The sequence below is a fragment of the Pezoporus wallicus genome, unplaced genomic scaffold, assembly GCF_028554395.1.
Source record: "Pezoporus wallicus isolate ANWC-B61680 ecotype Strahan unplaced genomic scaffold, APGP_CSIRO_Pwel_v1 contig_6155, whole genome shotgun sequence".
Classification (NCBI taxonomy): Eukaryota; Metazoa; Chordata; class Aves; order Psittaciformes; family Psittacidae; genus Pezoporus; species Pezoporus wallicus.
In genome coordinates this window covers 648,977-664,280 of record NW_026637610.1, presented here as the reverse complement: position 1 = coordinate 664,280, position 15,304 = coordinate 648,977, and the positions used below count along the sequence as shown (strand labels likewise).

The following is a 15,304-nucleotide window of genomic DNA, read 5'->3' as shown; positions in this document are numbered from 1 at the left end:
ATTAGATCTTGATAAGGAATAAAGAAGTGCAAGAGGACCTCTGGGGTCACTCTTTCCACAGCAATCATCTCTGCTCCCTTTCACTTCCTTTCCCAGGAAGGGTGACAGCAAGGGCCTGCCCCCAGTTTTTCAGTTACTAAGTTCTGGGCGCCTCACACTGTTTAAGTCTAATACAGTAGCTTACAGAGAGGACTTTCATCATCGAAAAATAAAGAGAAGGATTCATTCCCAGGTACTCTCTCTCCCATCTCCAATGCAAGTGTTAAATTCATAAAGCAGGACATACAGACCCGAGGTTCTCAAAGGCAAGTGAGCATAAGTTAGTGGTAACACGAACAAGGGTAACAACTCCCCCATCTCCCCTGCTGCCTATGCTGCATGTAACATCGCTAAAATGACTCAGCAATCTCCTTCAGAAACAGCAATATTTTCAATATTTTCCTAGAAGAGATCCTTTACATGCAAACAAGCTCATGTTTATGGATTAAAAATGCTTTGAACTCTAACAGCAATTGCTCTGTTGGCCACCTCTTCAGTGTTGCCTTGAGAACATGTACTAATACTGGATCTTTGACAGTCATTTTCATGACCTGACCAGCATGGAGAAGCAGCCAGGAGGGGATTTCAATATCGTTATTTCATCTGGAGACAAAACCTCACATATTGGCTTCAGAAGCTGTTAGCATAGTGAGCTGGCACCAAAAATCAACTTTTTTGATTTGCCAACAAGTATGCATAAAACTCTATGGCTGCATGTGAATGTAGGAGGCATAGATGTGTCTTTGAACTCTCTAGAACTGGTTTGTCAGCTGTATTAATCTCAAAAGCTCAACAGTAATTGGAATTATGGAGCTTTGTAGTTCCAGAAACAGCAGCAACTGCTTCTTTATCATCCTGCACATAATCCCATTTAGGTGGTATCTAAGTTCTTTGTATTTCGGTCCAAATTGCTAATGAGTCTGAGAATGGCTTTACTAACGCTACACTAAACAACTACGAATCACCTTTGCCTGTTATGGGGAAAAAGCACAGAAGAGCATGTCAGTAACTTCTCGACATTCGTGAGGTCAGTTTAACAAGAGCTCTCTCTCTCAGAAAAGTTGAAGTCAGCAACTGTTGCCTTTTTGTGACACAAAGTCACAGTGGATTTAAACAAAGAACACTTGATGCTTTGATATGTATTTTTGCTCCAGATACTGTGAATGGTTCCTTAATGTTTCTTACTCCAAAGGAAAAAGTCCAGATGCATAACGACAGAATAACCTGTGACAACAACAGCAGTTATCCTAGTTTCATATTTATACTTAAGTTGGATACCAACCAGTCAAAATCAGCTCAAAACTCCTGGAAGTCATTAACCACACCATTCGTTGGGTTCCTTAATCACGAATTCACTGAAATGTGGTCTGATGCCTTGAGTTCTCAGCAGAATTTCTATGGCTTTTTTCAGAATTCCTATTTCAAAGGAAACTCACTGGGGATTCCTGACTCAGAGCGCTCCTTGGTGAGAGGAAATAGCGTGTTCACTCACAGTGTCTTCCCTGGTGATCAGGGCTGACCTGACACAAATTCACATTTTGTGAAGAACTTTTGAGCCCCGAGAGTCATTGCAGGCTGAGGTAAAGCTTCCTTACCTCACTGTCAAAAAAATATCAGTTTGTTTCATTCACATGAAACATCCTTTTGTTACCACGTTGTCTCTGGCAGTTGTACTTAACATGATCACCAGCTTTGCAGAAATTCATTCAGTATCTGTGAATCTTCTTTCAAAATGTTGATGCTGCCCTCCACTGTCTGACAGAAATGCAAGGGACTGATCTTGTCAGATGGTTCATGATGTACTTGAGTTCCTAAAATTTCAGCAATCATATGGGTAACAGTTATCTTTTCATTCACAATGAAGAGTATGTTCATTTCGCTTGGGGTTGCTGGAAAATTAATTTCCTTGACATGTAACAGTGCTGATGCAGTGGCTAAGTCTATAGGGAGGTAGTACAGATGCTTTTCACCATGAACTCCATAGAGAAAACAATTTCTTGGTCCATTGTTAGGGAAATAACAATAGCTCAGAGACATGAAGTTTAGTAGTGTCGTTACTAGTTTACTGATCTTCTTACAAAATCAGAATCTCTGGACAATCATTGAAGCATAGACAAAAAAAAATGTGCTTCCAGCAGGACAATATATTCTTTTAGGCAAAGGTAGTGATCATAGAGTGCAATCTGTCTTGAGATAGATGATATGAAGGTGATATCACTCCTTCTGAGGTAGGAGTCCTATAATGTAAGTTGACTTATGTGAAATTTTTCGGTGAGGCCCAGCTTTGCCATCAGAAGTTCCAGGAGAGCAGCTCAGCCCAGGTCCTGGACTTCCAGTGCTTTTGCTCCACAAAGATATTGTCCTGAAGATGGTGACCCTTCTACGTCCAGGAATAGCTTCACATTCTGTGGTGTTCAGCTTCAGGACAACCCCACCTGTGACCCGCAGCACCTTCCCTGCACAAATAACAGTTAGTTTGATGAACAGGCAAGGAAAAAATCATAAAAGGGACGAAGACCAAAAAATGAGAGAAAGCCAGTGATCTATAAGAATACAGACCCTTGGATACAAGACATCCAGTTGGAAGTCTCCAAATTAACCAAGTTGTGACTCTTCTGAAGGAAAAATTTTTCACAAAAGCTAAGTTAGGCCATACAAATCACTGGAGCAGGGGACACAGGCTGGTTAGAAATAAGACAGACAGAACAGATGACAGCAGAGAAGACAGAGAAAGAGAAAAATCCTCTGGAGAATTTCTTCCCTGTCACCTGGGATGACTGAGGTCTCCTCAAGAGAAGGAGCTCTCTACTTTGCAGGCAGGAGGCTGTAAGAGATTGTAAGTGGAAGTAAGTGATGCCAAGTGACTGCCTCATGAATCTCATGTTGAGAGAAGAGCTGTGGGAGATCACTTCACCATCAGCACAGAACAGAAAGACACTGTCTCCTGAATTAATAACCTGAATCAACTGTTCTGCTTCTGGCAGCCACAGGAAGATGCAAAATCCAGATATAGCTTGCACTTTCTGGGAGTTATTATTTCAGATTAAAATTAAAAATCAAAGCAGTTAGGACAGGACATACTTATAACCATGCAAGCACGGCATGTGTGACTTACTTTCCCCACACTAAATGTATTTTTAAAAGTCACAGAGCAGATACTCAGTGTACGTAGTTAGACACAGAGAAAGACAGAGATAGAGAGAGTTAGACATATTCTTTCCAGATATAATCAGGGCCCCCTAAAACATGGTTTAGGGTGGAAGAGGCCTCTGGACACTTGAGTCCAAGCCCCTCCTGAAAGTATCTCCATCAGATCCAGCTCATCAGGGCCAAATTTTGTCTTATACTACCCTGTTCAACTCTAGGAGTCTGACTCTGTTATCTATATCCTTCCGTGAGGCAGCTGTAGACAGCAAGACCTTCAGCTTCTCTTCTATAGGATGAGAAGGTGAAGCTCTCTCTGTCTTGCCTTGTATATCACTCTGAAGGTGCATAAAGCTGCCTCTAGCAGTATCCCCTCACTTGTCTTCTGGACATGTTAACCTGGAACCTTCCTTAGAGACATGTGCTTCAGCTTCCTGTAATTTCTCAAGCACACTACCCTTGTGTCTACAGCATCCAGCTTCAAGCACTGTTTCATAGGTGGGCAACAGATAAAACTTGTATACAGCTGATGTACATCAACTGAACCCCCAAGCCATCAACCAAATCCACAGATCCCTTTCTGGAGGGTTGCACTTCAGTGTCACATTCCCCAATCTATACATCCATCAAGGATGACACTGTCCCAGGACAGAATCCAGCATTTTTCCTTGTTAAATTTCAAATTGTTGCTGATTTCTCAGCATTCAAATGTACCAAGATCTCTCTCTAAGGCCTGTCTACTCTCGAGGGACTAAATGTATCCTCCTAAGTAAGTATCAGCCCTCAAACTGTCTTGGTGTGTACTCAACTCCTGTGATCAGGTCATTGATAGAAACATTGAAGAGAACTGACCTTAAAATTGAGCCTGTGGAGCACCACTAGTGACTGGCCACCAGCCTGATGTTACCCCTTGACTACAACTGTTTGAGCCTGACCCTTCAGCCACTTGTTCACCCAAGGAAGTAGAGGACATAGCCACACCACAGTCTTGAGCTGCAGTCACTACTACAGCACTGCTCTTGTGTGTAGATACCAGCAGTGAGTACCCTCAAGAATTGAAACAGGGTAATAAACATCTGGGCAGATATGTTGTATATTACTCTTTCAAGTTTGGGCTGAAACATTTATGAATTAAAAATCATTAGTTAGACCTCTCTCCTGCCTCAGTTTATAGGCCAGGTTTACACGATCTAATTCTTTCCAACTCAAACCATTTCATCATTCCCTTGTTATAGAAACTTCTGTTTGTAATAAAATGAGGCAAAATCCCTTTTTAATCCTGCTGAACAGAACAACACCCTTACTGTTTCTCACTTTTACTTCTCTTTGGAAGAGTGTGCCAGTTGCCCTGATACCAAATTGACTGTGAGGTAAACAGCTGTATGCTGTTGATGCAACATTACCCATAAAAATGCATGCAGCCACTGTAAGAAATTAAAAGGTTGATTTGTTACTGTCTCTATAGTACTGTTTAAAACCTCAAAAGGTCAGATTCAGTGGCAAAAACAAATAGTATGTATTAATTAGATGCAATTATAGAGATGAGTTCCCAGAAAAAATGAGAGCTGGGATCAATCTGGTCACTAAGAGGGCACTCAAATATTTGACAGAAGTGAGACTGCATATGTGGTTTGATAAGCTCAACTATAGGCATTATCACACATATGTTCTTACAGTGACGAGAGAATGTATTAATATAAGTGAAGCCTGTAGCAGTCTCTATGGTTACAGCTAACGCTTTCTAATATAAGCCATTGTCTTCAGATGCTTAACTTTCCATGTTTCAACTGCTTAGGCTGAAATTTTCCATCACTGCTTATAGTTTCCAGGTGAATTCTCTAGCAATCAGGTTAGCAAATGCAGTGAAGAATTCTAGCAGATTCTCATGCTGAAACAGTGATCGGAAATTTGGCAGGGACTCGATATTATCATCTGTTCCCATTCTCTCAAATTTATTCATGGTTTGGTGACTTTAAAAGACTCAGCAGATCCTGCTAGAGGCTTTGTGCTCAAATTTCCAAATGTGACACCTACAGGGGATGAATCAGTCTCAGCCAGACACTACCAAATGTTGCCAGACTCACCTGTGCACAACCTCAAAGTCTTGCCAAACATGCAGTACAAACAGGACATGTCAACTCTGCCCTTCCTCCAAGGGATTGTACGTAGGGGCTGAGAAAACAGAAGGCAGTCCAAATTTTGTATCTGCAGCTCTTCAGCCGAGTTATAAAAAGCTGGCTCGACCCTACCTCTCTTCTGGCTGTCTTTCTATTGCTCCCAACAGCAGAGACCTGTGCAGTGGATCCAAACACCCCAAGTCAGAACAGCCATTCTGCAGGACACCAGTTTCTGTTAAACAGTTTATAGTAACATGCCCCAATGCTACACTATGATAAGTATCTTGAAACTTGGACTGAAAATACTATCTTTGAATGGTGTCGTGAAGAAAGAGGTATCCAAGCCTGTTCACCTGCCACCAGCCCACATCCTGTAAGGTATTAACATGCCATCACCACCATTAAATTTTGCTCATCCACGACACAGGGAGGGAAAATAAATTCTGTGTCCTATGCTTTGAGTTAGAGGAGTCAAGAGATTCTAGATATACCCAAAGAGGCTCTTTAGCCAAACTGGGATCTTAGGCAACAGCTTATTCTTTCTTCAGTAATCTTTACCACCCTGCCGCAGTTCACATCTTCATTTACCACTTTTTCTATTTTTCAGAGTTTGGGTGGTGGTTTATTTTAAATTTAAACTTTCTGAATACACAATTACTCCTAGATAGTCCTGATTTCATAATCAATTTTTAAAAACTTTAACCTCTTGCAAGTATTTACCAACTAAGTGACCGGTTGCTGCTCTTGTGCATTACAGGTGTCCTGTGGTTATCAGTAGTATCCGAGGTGTTATACATCATGCTGTTAGTCGTCGGATTCAGCCTTATGTGCCTCGAGCTCTTTCATTCAAGCAGTGTGATAGATGGGCTCAAGTTAAATGCCTTTGCTGCTGTCTTCACTGTGCTTTCAGGTATGAACCTTCCCTTTCCCTTTTGCCCAAGGAGCCACTATGAAACAGAACTCTAAGACTTTGGCAGAATAGAAGCCAGGGGCTGCAAGAATCTCTCATCCCCATTCAGCTACTGCATTTTTCACTATAATTATTTGTTACTTTGCAACAAGGACTGCATGATAAATTTGCCTCTTGTCAGCAAAAATACATATTCCTGATTTCACAATGGCAATGCAGCCTTCCCCCAGCCAGCACAGGCATTATTATGGCCAAAGTCTGAGCTTCCTTTTTCAGCATCATCACACTGATTATCCAACAGAAAATGAAAAAACAGATAATGTTGAAAATTTCTTTTTTCCATGTTAATCATGAAAGTAGGTAAAGGTTTGATGCTTCAAACCAAAGAAAGGAGTCATTTTGTTCATTGGGAGAATAGAGAATGAAAAGAGTTCTATAATCACACATAGGAACAAGCCCAATAGTAATGTGGGGACATGTACATCTCTTGGAACAACTGTTTCAGCCTATTTTCGTGCTCCCTCTGTACTTGCAACCTTTCAGCATATGAACTTGAGGAATTCACTTCTCTGAAAGAAGTTATCAAATCTAACCATGTAACCAAGTGCCCCTTCACGTCTCTGCTGGCAAAAAAAAACACTTCCCCAGATTTATACAGGCAAACAGCCACAGCTGGCTTTTCTGAGCACTCCTATATGGACTTCTCTGGCAGAAAGAACTTCTGCAATAAAAGTTCATTTTATTCTGCTGTATTTCAAGCTGAAGGAGATTGTAACAGGCAGCGTACATTCTGTAAAGGAGTTTGTATCTTCAGGGGTAGCTTGAAATTGTGAAATACTGGTAGTGGTATAAAATTTAGATCAGATGTAGAGCTGAGAAAACAAAAAAAAAAAAACAAAAAAATCTGGTAAAAAATGCCAAAGCATATTTTTGATCTTTGGATGTAATCTGGATTTTTAAAAAAGTTGGTTCCATTTTCAATATCAAACTGTATGGAATTCTCCAGCATTCGAGCTATTGTTTCCATGCTGTTCTCTTTCTCTTTACCATTAATCACAGTTTTAAAGTTTTGTAAGAATTATGAAGTTTTCTTTCCTACACATCTTTCTATTTTTATTTTTATCCTTCCCTTTTTATAAGTACATTGTCATGATGTTCCAAATACAAATTTCAAAATTTCACAGAGAAAAAGGATAGAAAAAGAAGCAAAAAAGCCCAAAACCCCAAAAGAATGCTAGCTGTTCTTTTCAGTGACAGAGTTACCAGAGGAAAGAAGAAGAGCATCTTTATTTAAACTTAGCATATTTATAATGACATAGCTTAGTAGAAATTAGGTAACAAAGAAGACTTTGCCTTGGAGCAACAGACCTCTCATAAAATTAATGCTAGAATTTACTCCTAAAAGTGTGATGGGATCTTCATATCCTCATAGCTCAATATCTAAAGGTGAGGAAAAATTATGCTTACAGTGTGGCCACCTATTGTTTTTTCTTTACCTCTTATGAGTCATTAATAGAACCCCAAAACATCATCATTTTGGTATCCCTCTAAACCTCATACAAATTAAAAACCTTATATATGTCTCTCATGTAATATTGATAACAAAGCATTTTAATTAATGTGATATATTGTATAAATAATATTTTTGATAAAGATATCTGAAAATTCTTTCAAATATGTTGTATTTTCCAAATTTAGTTCCTTAAGCTCTCCCATTACAGACACCTAGGAACAGCTCTGTTCTGCAAGTCCAATGATCTCAAGCCAGCAATAAGCGGTCAGTGTTTCTGCCCTCCCATCACTCCAGCACACCATATTATCAGGACCTGTTGCCCTGGACCTCGTGGGTGGGCATACAGGCATTTTGTCCTCTTTGCAGCCTTTTGGAGGAGGAGCTGATCTTGTAAATACAGCATTTGTTGATCTGTTATAGGCAGTTCATTTTATCCAAAATGTGACCATTAGAAAAATACTATAGGATATCCCCATGGTGAACTTGGCAAAGTAAATCTAAAATAGACCAAACCAGTGGGTGGTATCAGGAACAAACCAAACCAAAAGTGCATGAAGCTGCACAATGAAAGAAGGACTTGTATTGTTTTGCTGTATCTTATACATGATATAAAGCCACTGACAGCGCAGCCAGGCACACGTCTGCCCCCAACCCTCCACACCTGAGGCAGGTAAAGCAATGAATGCCAAGTTTTCACTGTGGTCCCTGTGTTACATATAGCAAGACCTGCTGATGACCTCCTACTCAGCTGTATCAGTGGACTGTCATCCTGGCCTCCCACACAGCAAAAGGTTTGAACATTGCTGAAACCCCATTAAGGTTTTGCATGAACAGAACAGATCAGCTCTTCCCTGTGTCAAACTTCCTGATGGCTCTGAGTGACTATGACATATCTCAGGGCAGTCTGTAATATTTTGTTAAGGTTGAAAAATGACTGACAGTAGTTATAGGAACAGCAAACCCCAAACTTTAAGATCAATGCAATAACTGTAGCTGGAGAAAATCCGCTGAAAAGTACAGCAAGCTCCCAGTGATCTCTTTAAATTAAATATAGCCAGAAACCAAGGTGTGTACCAGTTTGCTGTGCTCCCATTAGGCCGCCCACCCTGCTGAAATATTTCTTCTCTTGTGAATTGCTCTTTCCACCTCCTAACTTCGCAGTGTGTCACACCAACATGAAGCAGCAAATCACCACAGCTTCTTGTAATAAAATGTCTTTGTTCAGCCTCTGCAGTTGTCTGTATCAAATACAACATTCATCTTGCTGAAGGTCCTGCTTAACATACCCACAACACAAACATGACATTCCCCATCTTTCCTCCCACAGAACTGCCCTGAATCATCAGCATGTCTGGTGAGACAAATGAAATGCTTTAGACCCTGAAAGTAAGGGGGAAAGAAGAACCAAAATTTGGATCTGGGGAGGGAAAACCAGGATCTTCCACATAGAGGAAGGGCAACTATGAAAAAAAGTAGATGGTCAGAGACAATAGTAAATGGCAACTTCAGTTAAGGTGCAAAGTGAAACGTATGGGACTGCGTTGTACCCCACCATGGCAGAACATCAGTACTTCTAAGTGCCTTGAACTGTCGTTACAGCACAAGGGGGTTTTTGACATCTGTAGGTCCAAGGTCTATTTGGGATATGATGCCTCTGCCCTACTGTAGCTAACTGCCTGAACCCATGCTTTTTGTGAGCTCAGCTGGGAGCATCATTCTGCACTATCGAGGTACTAAAGCAGACACACTCCCAATTATTGTAGTTAGAAAACTATCTCCAAGCATCAGAGCTGCTCCTGGCCACCACTTCCTGAAAAGTGGGGTTTGACCTTCTCAGAGATGTCTAAATGTAAAGTTCAGGCAGGTTTTTTTCTGCTTAAGCTGAAGAACCATGTTGGCCAGCTAAGTGGAAAACTCAGACTACCCTGTGGTTTAACTGCAACCCTGTTCTTTAGCATCATGGTGAGTGTCTAATCTTCACCCAGCTGTAGTTATCAGCAAAATATAAAAGCAAGCATCATCACCATTGTACCATCAAAAGTATTCCTCGAGTGTCCTCTTACCACACATCATCAGGAGCACTGAGTTCACTGAACTTCCCTGGGTAACTTCAAAGTGTTTTATAAGTGTTCAAATTTATAAATCTTGGCAGCTGTTCAGATAAAATATCATTGTTTGGCATTAACACATTCAATCTTGCATTGCCTACAGAAGCCTGTCTCGTTATTCTCTTACCTGAGGCCTGTCTGCAATGGGCTAAGTGAGATAACCTGTGGGTGGCATACTCCTGTTTTGCAGCAGCAAGGTTGGTGGTGATGCTAATTGTGCAACATTTTCTTCAACGGTTTTCTTTCTTTAACTCTTCTCTTATTGAGAATTCAGTACGATGTAAAATAATGAGCTTTCAGTCACACCTTTCCTCTGCCCATGCAACTCCCTCCTCCACAGTAGAATAGGAGGCATGAAAGTACAACAAAGACTCTTCTGGAGCTTTCAAAGCACTTCCAGCAGCAGCTATCTCACAAATTATAAAAAAAACATTAGCACAGAGAATCCTAATATCATCTCTGCTTCTCAGGTCTCTTGGGGATGGTGGCACACATGATGTATACTCAAGTTTTCCAAGTGACAGTCAGCCTTGGACCAGAGGACTGGCGACCCCATTCATGGGACTATGGATGGTCCTTCTGGTAAGTGTCACCATTAGTTAATAGCTTTCCATTTCCAACAGTCTGTTGGGAGACTGTGCATACACCTCAAATTTTCAGGAACACGCATAAGCATTCCCAGCTGCCAGAATGCTATGAGCAAAAATTCACCATGGCCGTGCAATTGCTGAGGTGTAGAGGACAGTTATCAGTGACTGTGCAGCAGCAGCTGTGCGTACCAGCAGGTACATAGCATTAGTAAATAAACAGCACCCACAATTACCAACACAGATTGAGCACTCTCATTAAAGTTCAATTTAGGTACATAATTACCATGGCATTTCAGAGACTTTTAGCTGGTTTTGGTTGGGTTTTTTTGCTGTTTTTGTTTTTAATTAATGTGTCAGTTGAACCTTAGAATGCAACTTTTAACACAACTGCAGAGGAAGGTATGGTGCTCCTGACACCATGCTACTTCCCTGTGGATCATGGAGAGAAGGCTTACAAAAACAGGCATATTTTAGAGACTGTTTTTTTTAATTTTTTTTTATCTTTCCCATTTATCTTCTAAGAATCACATGAAACTAATCTGGCCAAGATATGTCAACTGTGTTATATTGCTTGCAAGTTTGTAAGAAGTTTAACGAGCACAGGAGACTGTAGAGAACAAAAATACCTGCAAACAATATTCACATCCCTCTAGAGGCATGAGCCTCTTCACATGGCTAGGCAAAATACATTCTTTTTTTCATTTCTAAATATAGAGCTTTATTTTTGTTCCATCTCAAAGCAGATACAACAACCTTTGCTAATGTCAGTAAAAACACAAATACTTCTTATGCACAGTGCTGCAGGGCATTATCAGCCTTTCCTTCTCCCCTCACTATGCTGTTCTTCACAGGAGGAGTTACTAATATTTTAGTAACATGTTGCAAAATATAAATCGTATTATATTTCATGTATAGCTTATTTTGTGTCTCAATAACGAATATTTACTGCATATGAACATGAACTTGTAAATATACTGTGTTAATATATTCATAATATTTATATAAATATTTATAACAATGATGCCATAACAATTGTATAATTATTAATATATTTAAATAATAAGGCAAATTTTCTATTAATTTGTCTGTATAATCTATTTTATTTACTCCAATACTCAAAATTCAGACTGTTGTTAAAATGCCCAGCATGATAATGCACTCATTAGATTATTCTCCTTCATCTTGCGAAAGACAAGAAACCTCTTGCTTCATGGCTCCCATAGGGCATTATGAGCCCTCCCTGGGCCCTCTCATCCTACCCAAGCTCCAAGCAAGCTGTTCAGAGCTCAGCATCCCATCTTGCAGTGGATGGCAGCTCACAGCACTGTCTGCTATCCTAACCACAGCTTTGTCCAAGAGCAGATGAGGCATCCCCTGCCTGTAGCTCTGCCCAGCCACCCATAGCCACAGCAGGCTTCTGTTTAAGGACTGACCCTGGGTTAGGCCTCACTGTGGAGGATGATTCCCACAAGCAGGGAAATATGTGGGAGCAACCTCAGCTCTTCCCAGATTCCTGATACAGGACCTCAGTTTCACTCCTTGCAGTGACTATTGGTTCACCCTAGATAAAGCCAAGCTCACTCAAGCCATTGCTGTCACAATGCAGCATCTCAGATTTGGTAATCTCTCTCCCCCCCAGTACCTCCCAAGGAAACATACTTACCTATGCAAGATGCTGGGCAAGGTGCAAACCTCAGCTCAGGCATGTCTCCCCTGGGACAGGTGTGAACAGCAGCAGCATTTTCAGCCTGCAGTGGTGCTCAGCAGCCTGAGGGAGGCCATGGAGTTCCTCATGCCATGCCAGTGACTGATAGCAGACCTAGCAAAGGAAAGTCTGAAATTTAAATTCAGCAAAAACATTAGTTTCCTTCCAGCTAACAGTGAACCACCCCTGCTGAACAGACAAGAGAGGTACAGCCTCCCCTGGCATCACCCAAACTTGATCATCTTCTTTAAGAAGGGCTAAAAACAAATGCCCACCAAACCTGGTGGACTTTGGAAGCTCTGCACATGTAGGAATTTCCTTCTGTTTCATCTGGGTTCAGGTGATGACCTGAAGCATGAGCCTTAAATACCCTTCAACCAGCAGTGCAAACATCAGCATTATTTACCACCTTCTCTAAAAAGCAACACTGCAGCATCCCACCAGACAACCTGTCAGAGCACAGGGAATGGTAACACCACTGAAAAGTGGGGCTAGGAAACATTGGCCAAGATGCAAAGAGTACGAGCGGAGATCCAGACTGCCGTTTGTTTTCTAAGTTTCAATGAGAAGACTATTTTTTGTGTGATTATTTCCTCTCTCTCGAAAACGAATTATAAAAATCCCTCTCCTCAAAATGAGGAAGGGCTGCTTCTGATCTGCTCAGATGTCCCAGGGTTGAAAATGCACCTGTTATCTTACTGTGTTCCCAAGCCATTGTCAAAGCCTGGAGGCTGGTCTGTGCTCTGGCACAAGCCAGGAATGGGTCAGGGGGTTCTCCAGGTAGGGGGTTTCAGTGGCTCTGAGGAGCTGCAGGTGTTCACACTCAGCCTCTCAGCCTTCCTAGGAAGGAAACAAGCACTCAAACCTGAGATGTTTGAGCCAAAGTACAGCCCTGAGCTCAGCTACCAGAGGCACAATAGGTACAGCCCCATCACAACTGGGACACAGCTGGTATTGCTGTTAAACAGGTCTTCACCTAAGGTCAGATGTAACTCTTACAGGTAGGAGAACCACTCTTTACACTTAAAAATAAATAATACTTAATGGAAGTCCATAAAACCTAAAACGTATCAATAGTAACTGTCTCATTATTACGATTTACCAAATGCCAGACCTGAGGTCACACTGAGGGTCTTCATTCTGTATTTCCTTCTCCAAACCTTTCAGCATTTCTGAGTCAATGATTAGAAATTATCAGAGATTTTCAAGAGAATCTTTTCTCTAAATGTCATTCCTCACCAACAACCAGGCACAGTGAAGCATGTGGTTTCAGCTGGCTTCTTCCTTGATATTGTTTAGGAGCCCAGCTGGAAACATTTGGAGCTGTTGGAGCTTCTCCACACACTCTGTGTAGGACGAAGACACTTGCCAGGCTTCCCTGTGCCTGGATACTCACATATAGCATGAGTTTTCTTTCCACATCTCCACCCAACTGTGGAAATCCTAAAGAAATTTCATCACCCCAGGGTTCCTTCTCGTTTGATTGCATCTGGCAAACAGGTTCCAAAATGACTAGGAAAGGGCTGCCTTCGTGCACGTCATTGCCATGGGAGTCCCTAGAGGACTTGTTATGCACTGAATTTTGAAATCACTGAAATGTGCCATTTCTGTTTACTTGAACAATTTTTTTCCCCCAGATTTTTCAGTTCATGAATATGTGTTCTTTTTCAAGTTTTGCCTAATTTGAAATGAGAGATTGTTTCCTTGTCTGCAGAACCTGTGCAGAATGGGAAAACAGCTCATGCTGAGGGCTCTGTTGATAATGCGTATTTATAAGATAATGCTGCTATGGCTATATGCTTTCCGTTCTGCATAATTTATATCAACGTTCAATTTGGTTATAAAACAGGTGAAAGCAAGGAGCAAGTAAAGTATGTAGCTGACACAGATGCTTCAGTTAATCCAAATTAGTTAGGAAGCCACTGCAAACTATATGTGGCTGGAGCTGATGGGCTTAATGTAAAGTCAGGACAAGCCTGAAGGCAGGTAAGTTCTGCAGACAAAATGAGAAATTCAGTGCTTTTTCTGTAGCCCCATTTCATGCTCAAATAGCATCTAAAGTTCTCGGGGCTATGAGTTCAGCCCCACCCCCACCCCCAGCCACATCTGAACTTGAGATCAGCGAGGTAAAGGCAGGAGGGGAGATGTGCAGGGAGGGCAGAAGGCACTCGGGAGAAACCCAGTCCACAAGCAGGGAGCAGGGTAGCTCCAGCTGAGCTCTCTTTGCCAGGACACCCAGAACAACACTTGCTGCTGTTCCAGCCTGGCACTGAGGCAGTCGCTTTTTTATCTCCACTTTCTTTCTCCCTTTGTCTCCCTCTGCTCCTGGTTGGTACTTGCATGTATCCCACCACTGGCTGACCAAGATTGCACACTTGGAGCACTGCCCTCAGATTGGATCTCTGGACAAAATGGAAGTGCTGTCTTCTATTGTGGTCAGGCTTTCAGAGGCCAGACACAAGCCAGGAATGCTAGAAATGGCCATGAGCCAGAAAAGAAGGAAATACAGTAGTGTGGTGAAGGCATAAAAAATGTGCTAAAAACCATCCCTGCAGTATTGTTGTGCCGAGTCAGTCTCCCATGGATGCTGGAGAACTCGCACTGGTCCAAAAGATGTGCTTTCTGAGGCATTACTCTTTCCAGGAGTTCATTACTGGTCTATAGATTTTAGCATTTGTCTGTGAGGCTCTGAAACATTTCAAAGGGAAATCAAGAGGCATTGGACTCTTCTGTCAGAGCGTAGCGAGTATTCATGTTAGCACTCTGTCATACAGTTCTCTATGGGATGAAAACTGTGCCCAGCCCATGACCCACCATCCTTCCTGCATGCCTGAGCACCTGCCACAGGTCCATTGAGGTAAGATGAGAAGAACGGGTTTGTCACCACTGACTTACCTGCCTAGTAGCATCCTGTGTATGTGTGTCTCTTAGCGTCAGAAATATACCATGAGCTGCTGTCTTAACCCAGCTCTGTCTGCTGGTTTCTCTCTTCACAGTCTGGCATGGGGCTCTTTCACCTGCTGCATGGCGGCCTCCGTTACTACCTTGAACTCTTACACTAAGACTGTCATTGAGTTCAGACACAAGCGCAAAATCTTTGAGCAGGGCTTTCGAGAAGAGCAGAACTTCCTAGACCAGGAAGCCATCAAGTACTTCAGAGAAAGGTCAGTGCAGTCAG

General features: G+C 41.8%; 1 protein-coding gene across 3 annotated transcripts in view; it reads left to right on the top strand.

The window, feature by feature from the left end:
• The window catches only part of GSG1L (GSG1 like), a 56,633-nt gene that overhangs the window by 26,561 nt on the left and 14,768 nt on the right, over nt 1-15,304 (top strand). For 2 of the 3 annotated variants that reach the window (XM_057406593.1, XM_057406594.1), the window contains exons 3-5: nt 6,058-6,210; nt 10,302-10,413; nt 15,123-15,290. In XM_057406593.1, coding sequence (XP_057262576.1) covers nt 6,058-6,210; nt 10,302-10,413; nt 15,123-15,290 — 433 coding nt within the window. The remainder of the gene's footprint in view (nt 1-6,057; nt 6,211-10,301; nt 10,414-15,122; nt 15,291-15,304) is intronic. The other variant, XM_057406592.1, reaches the window with a different exon arrangement.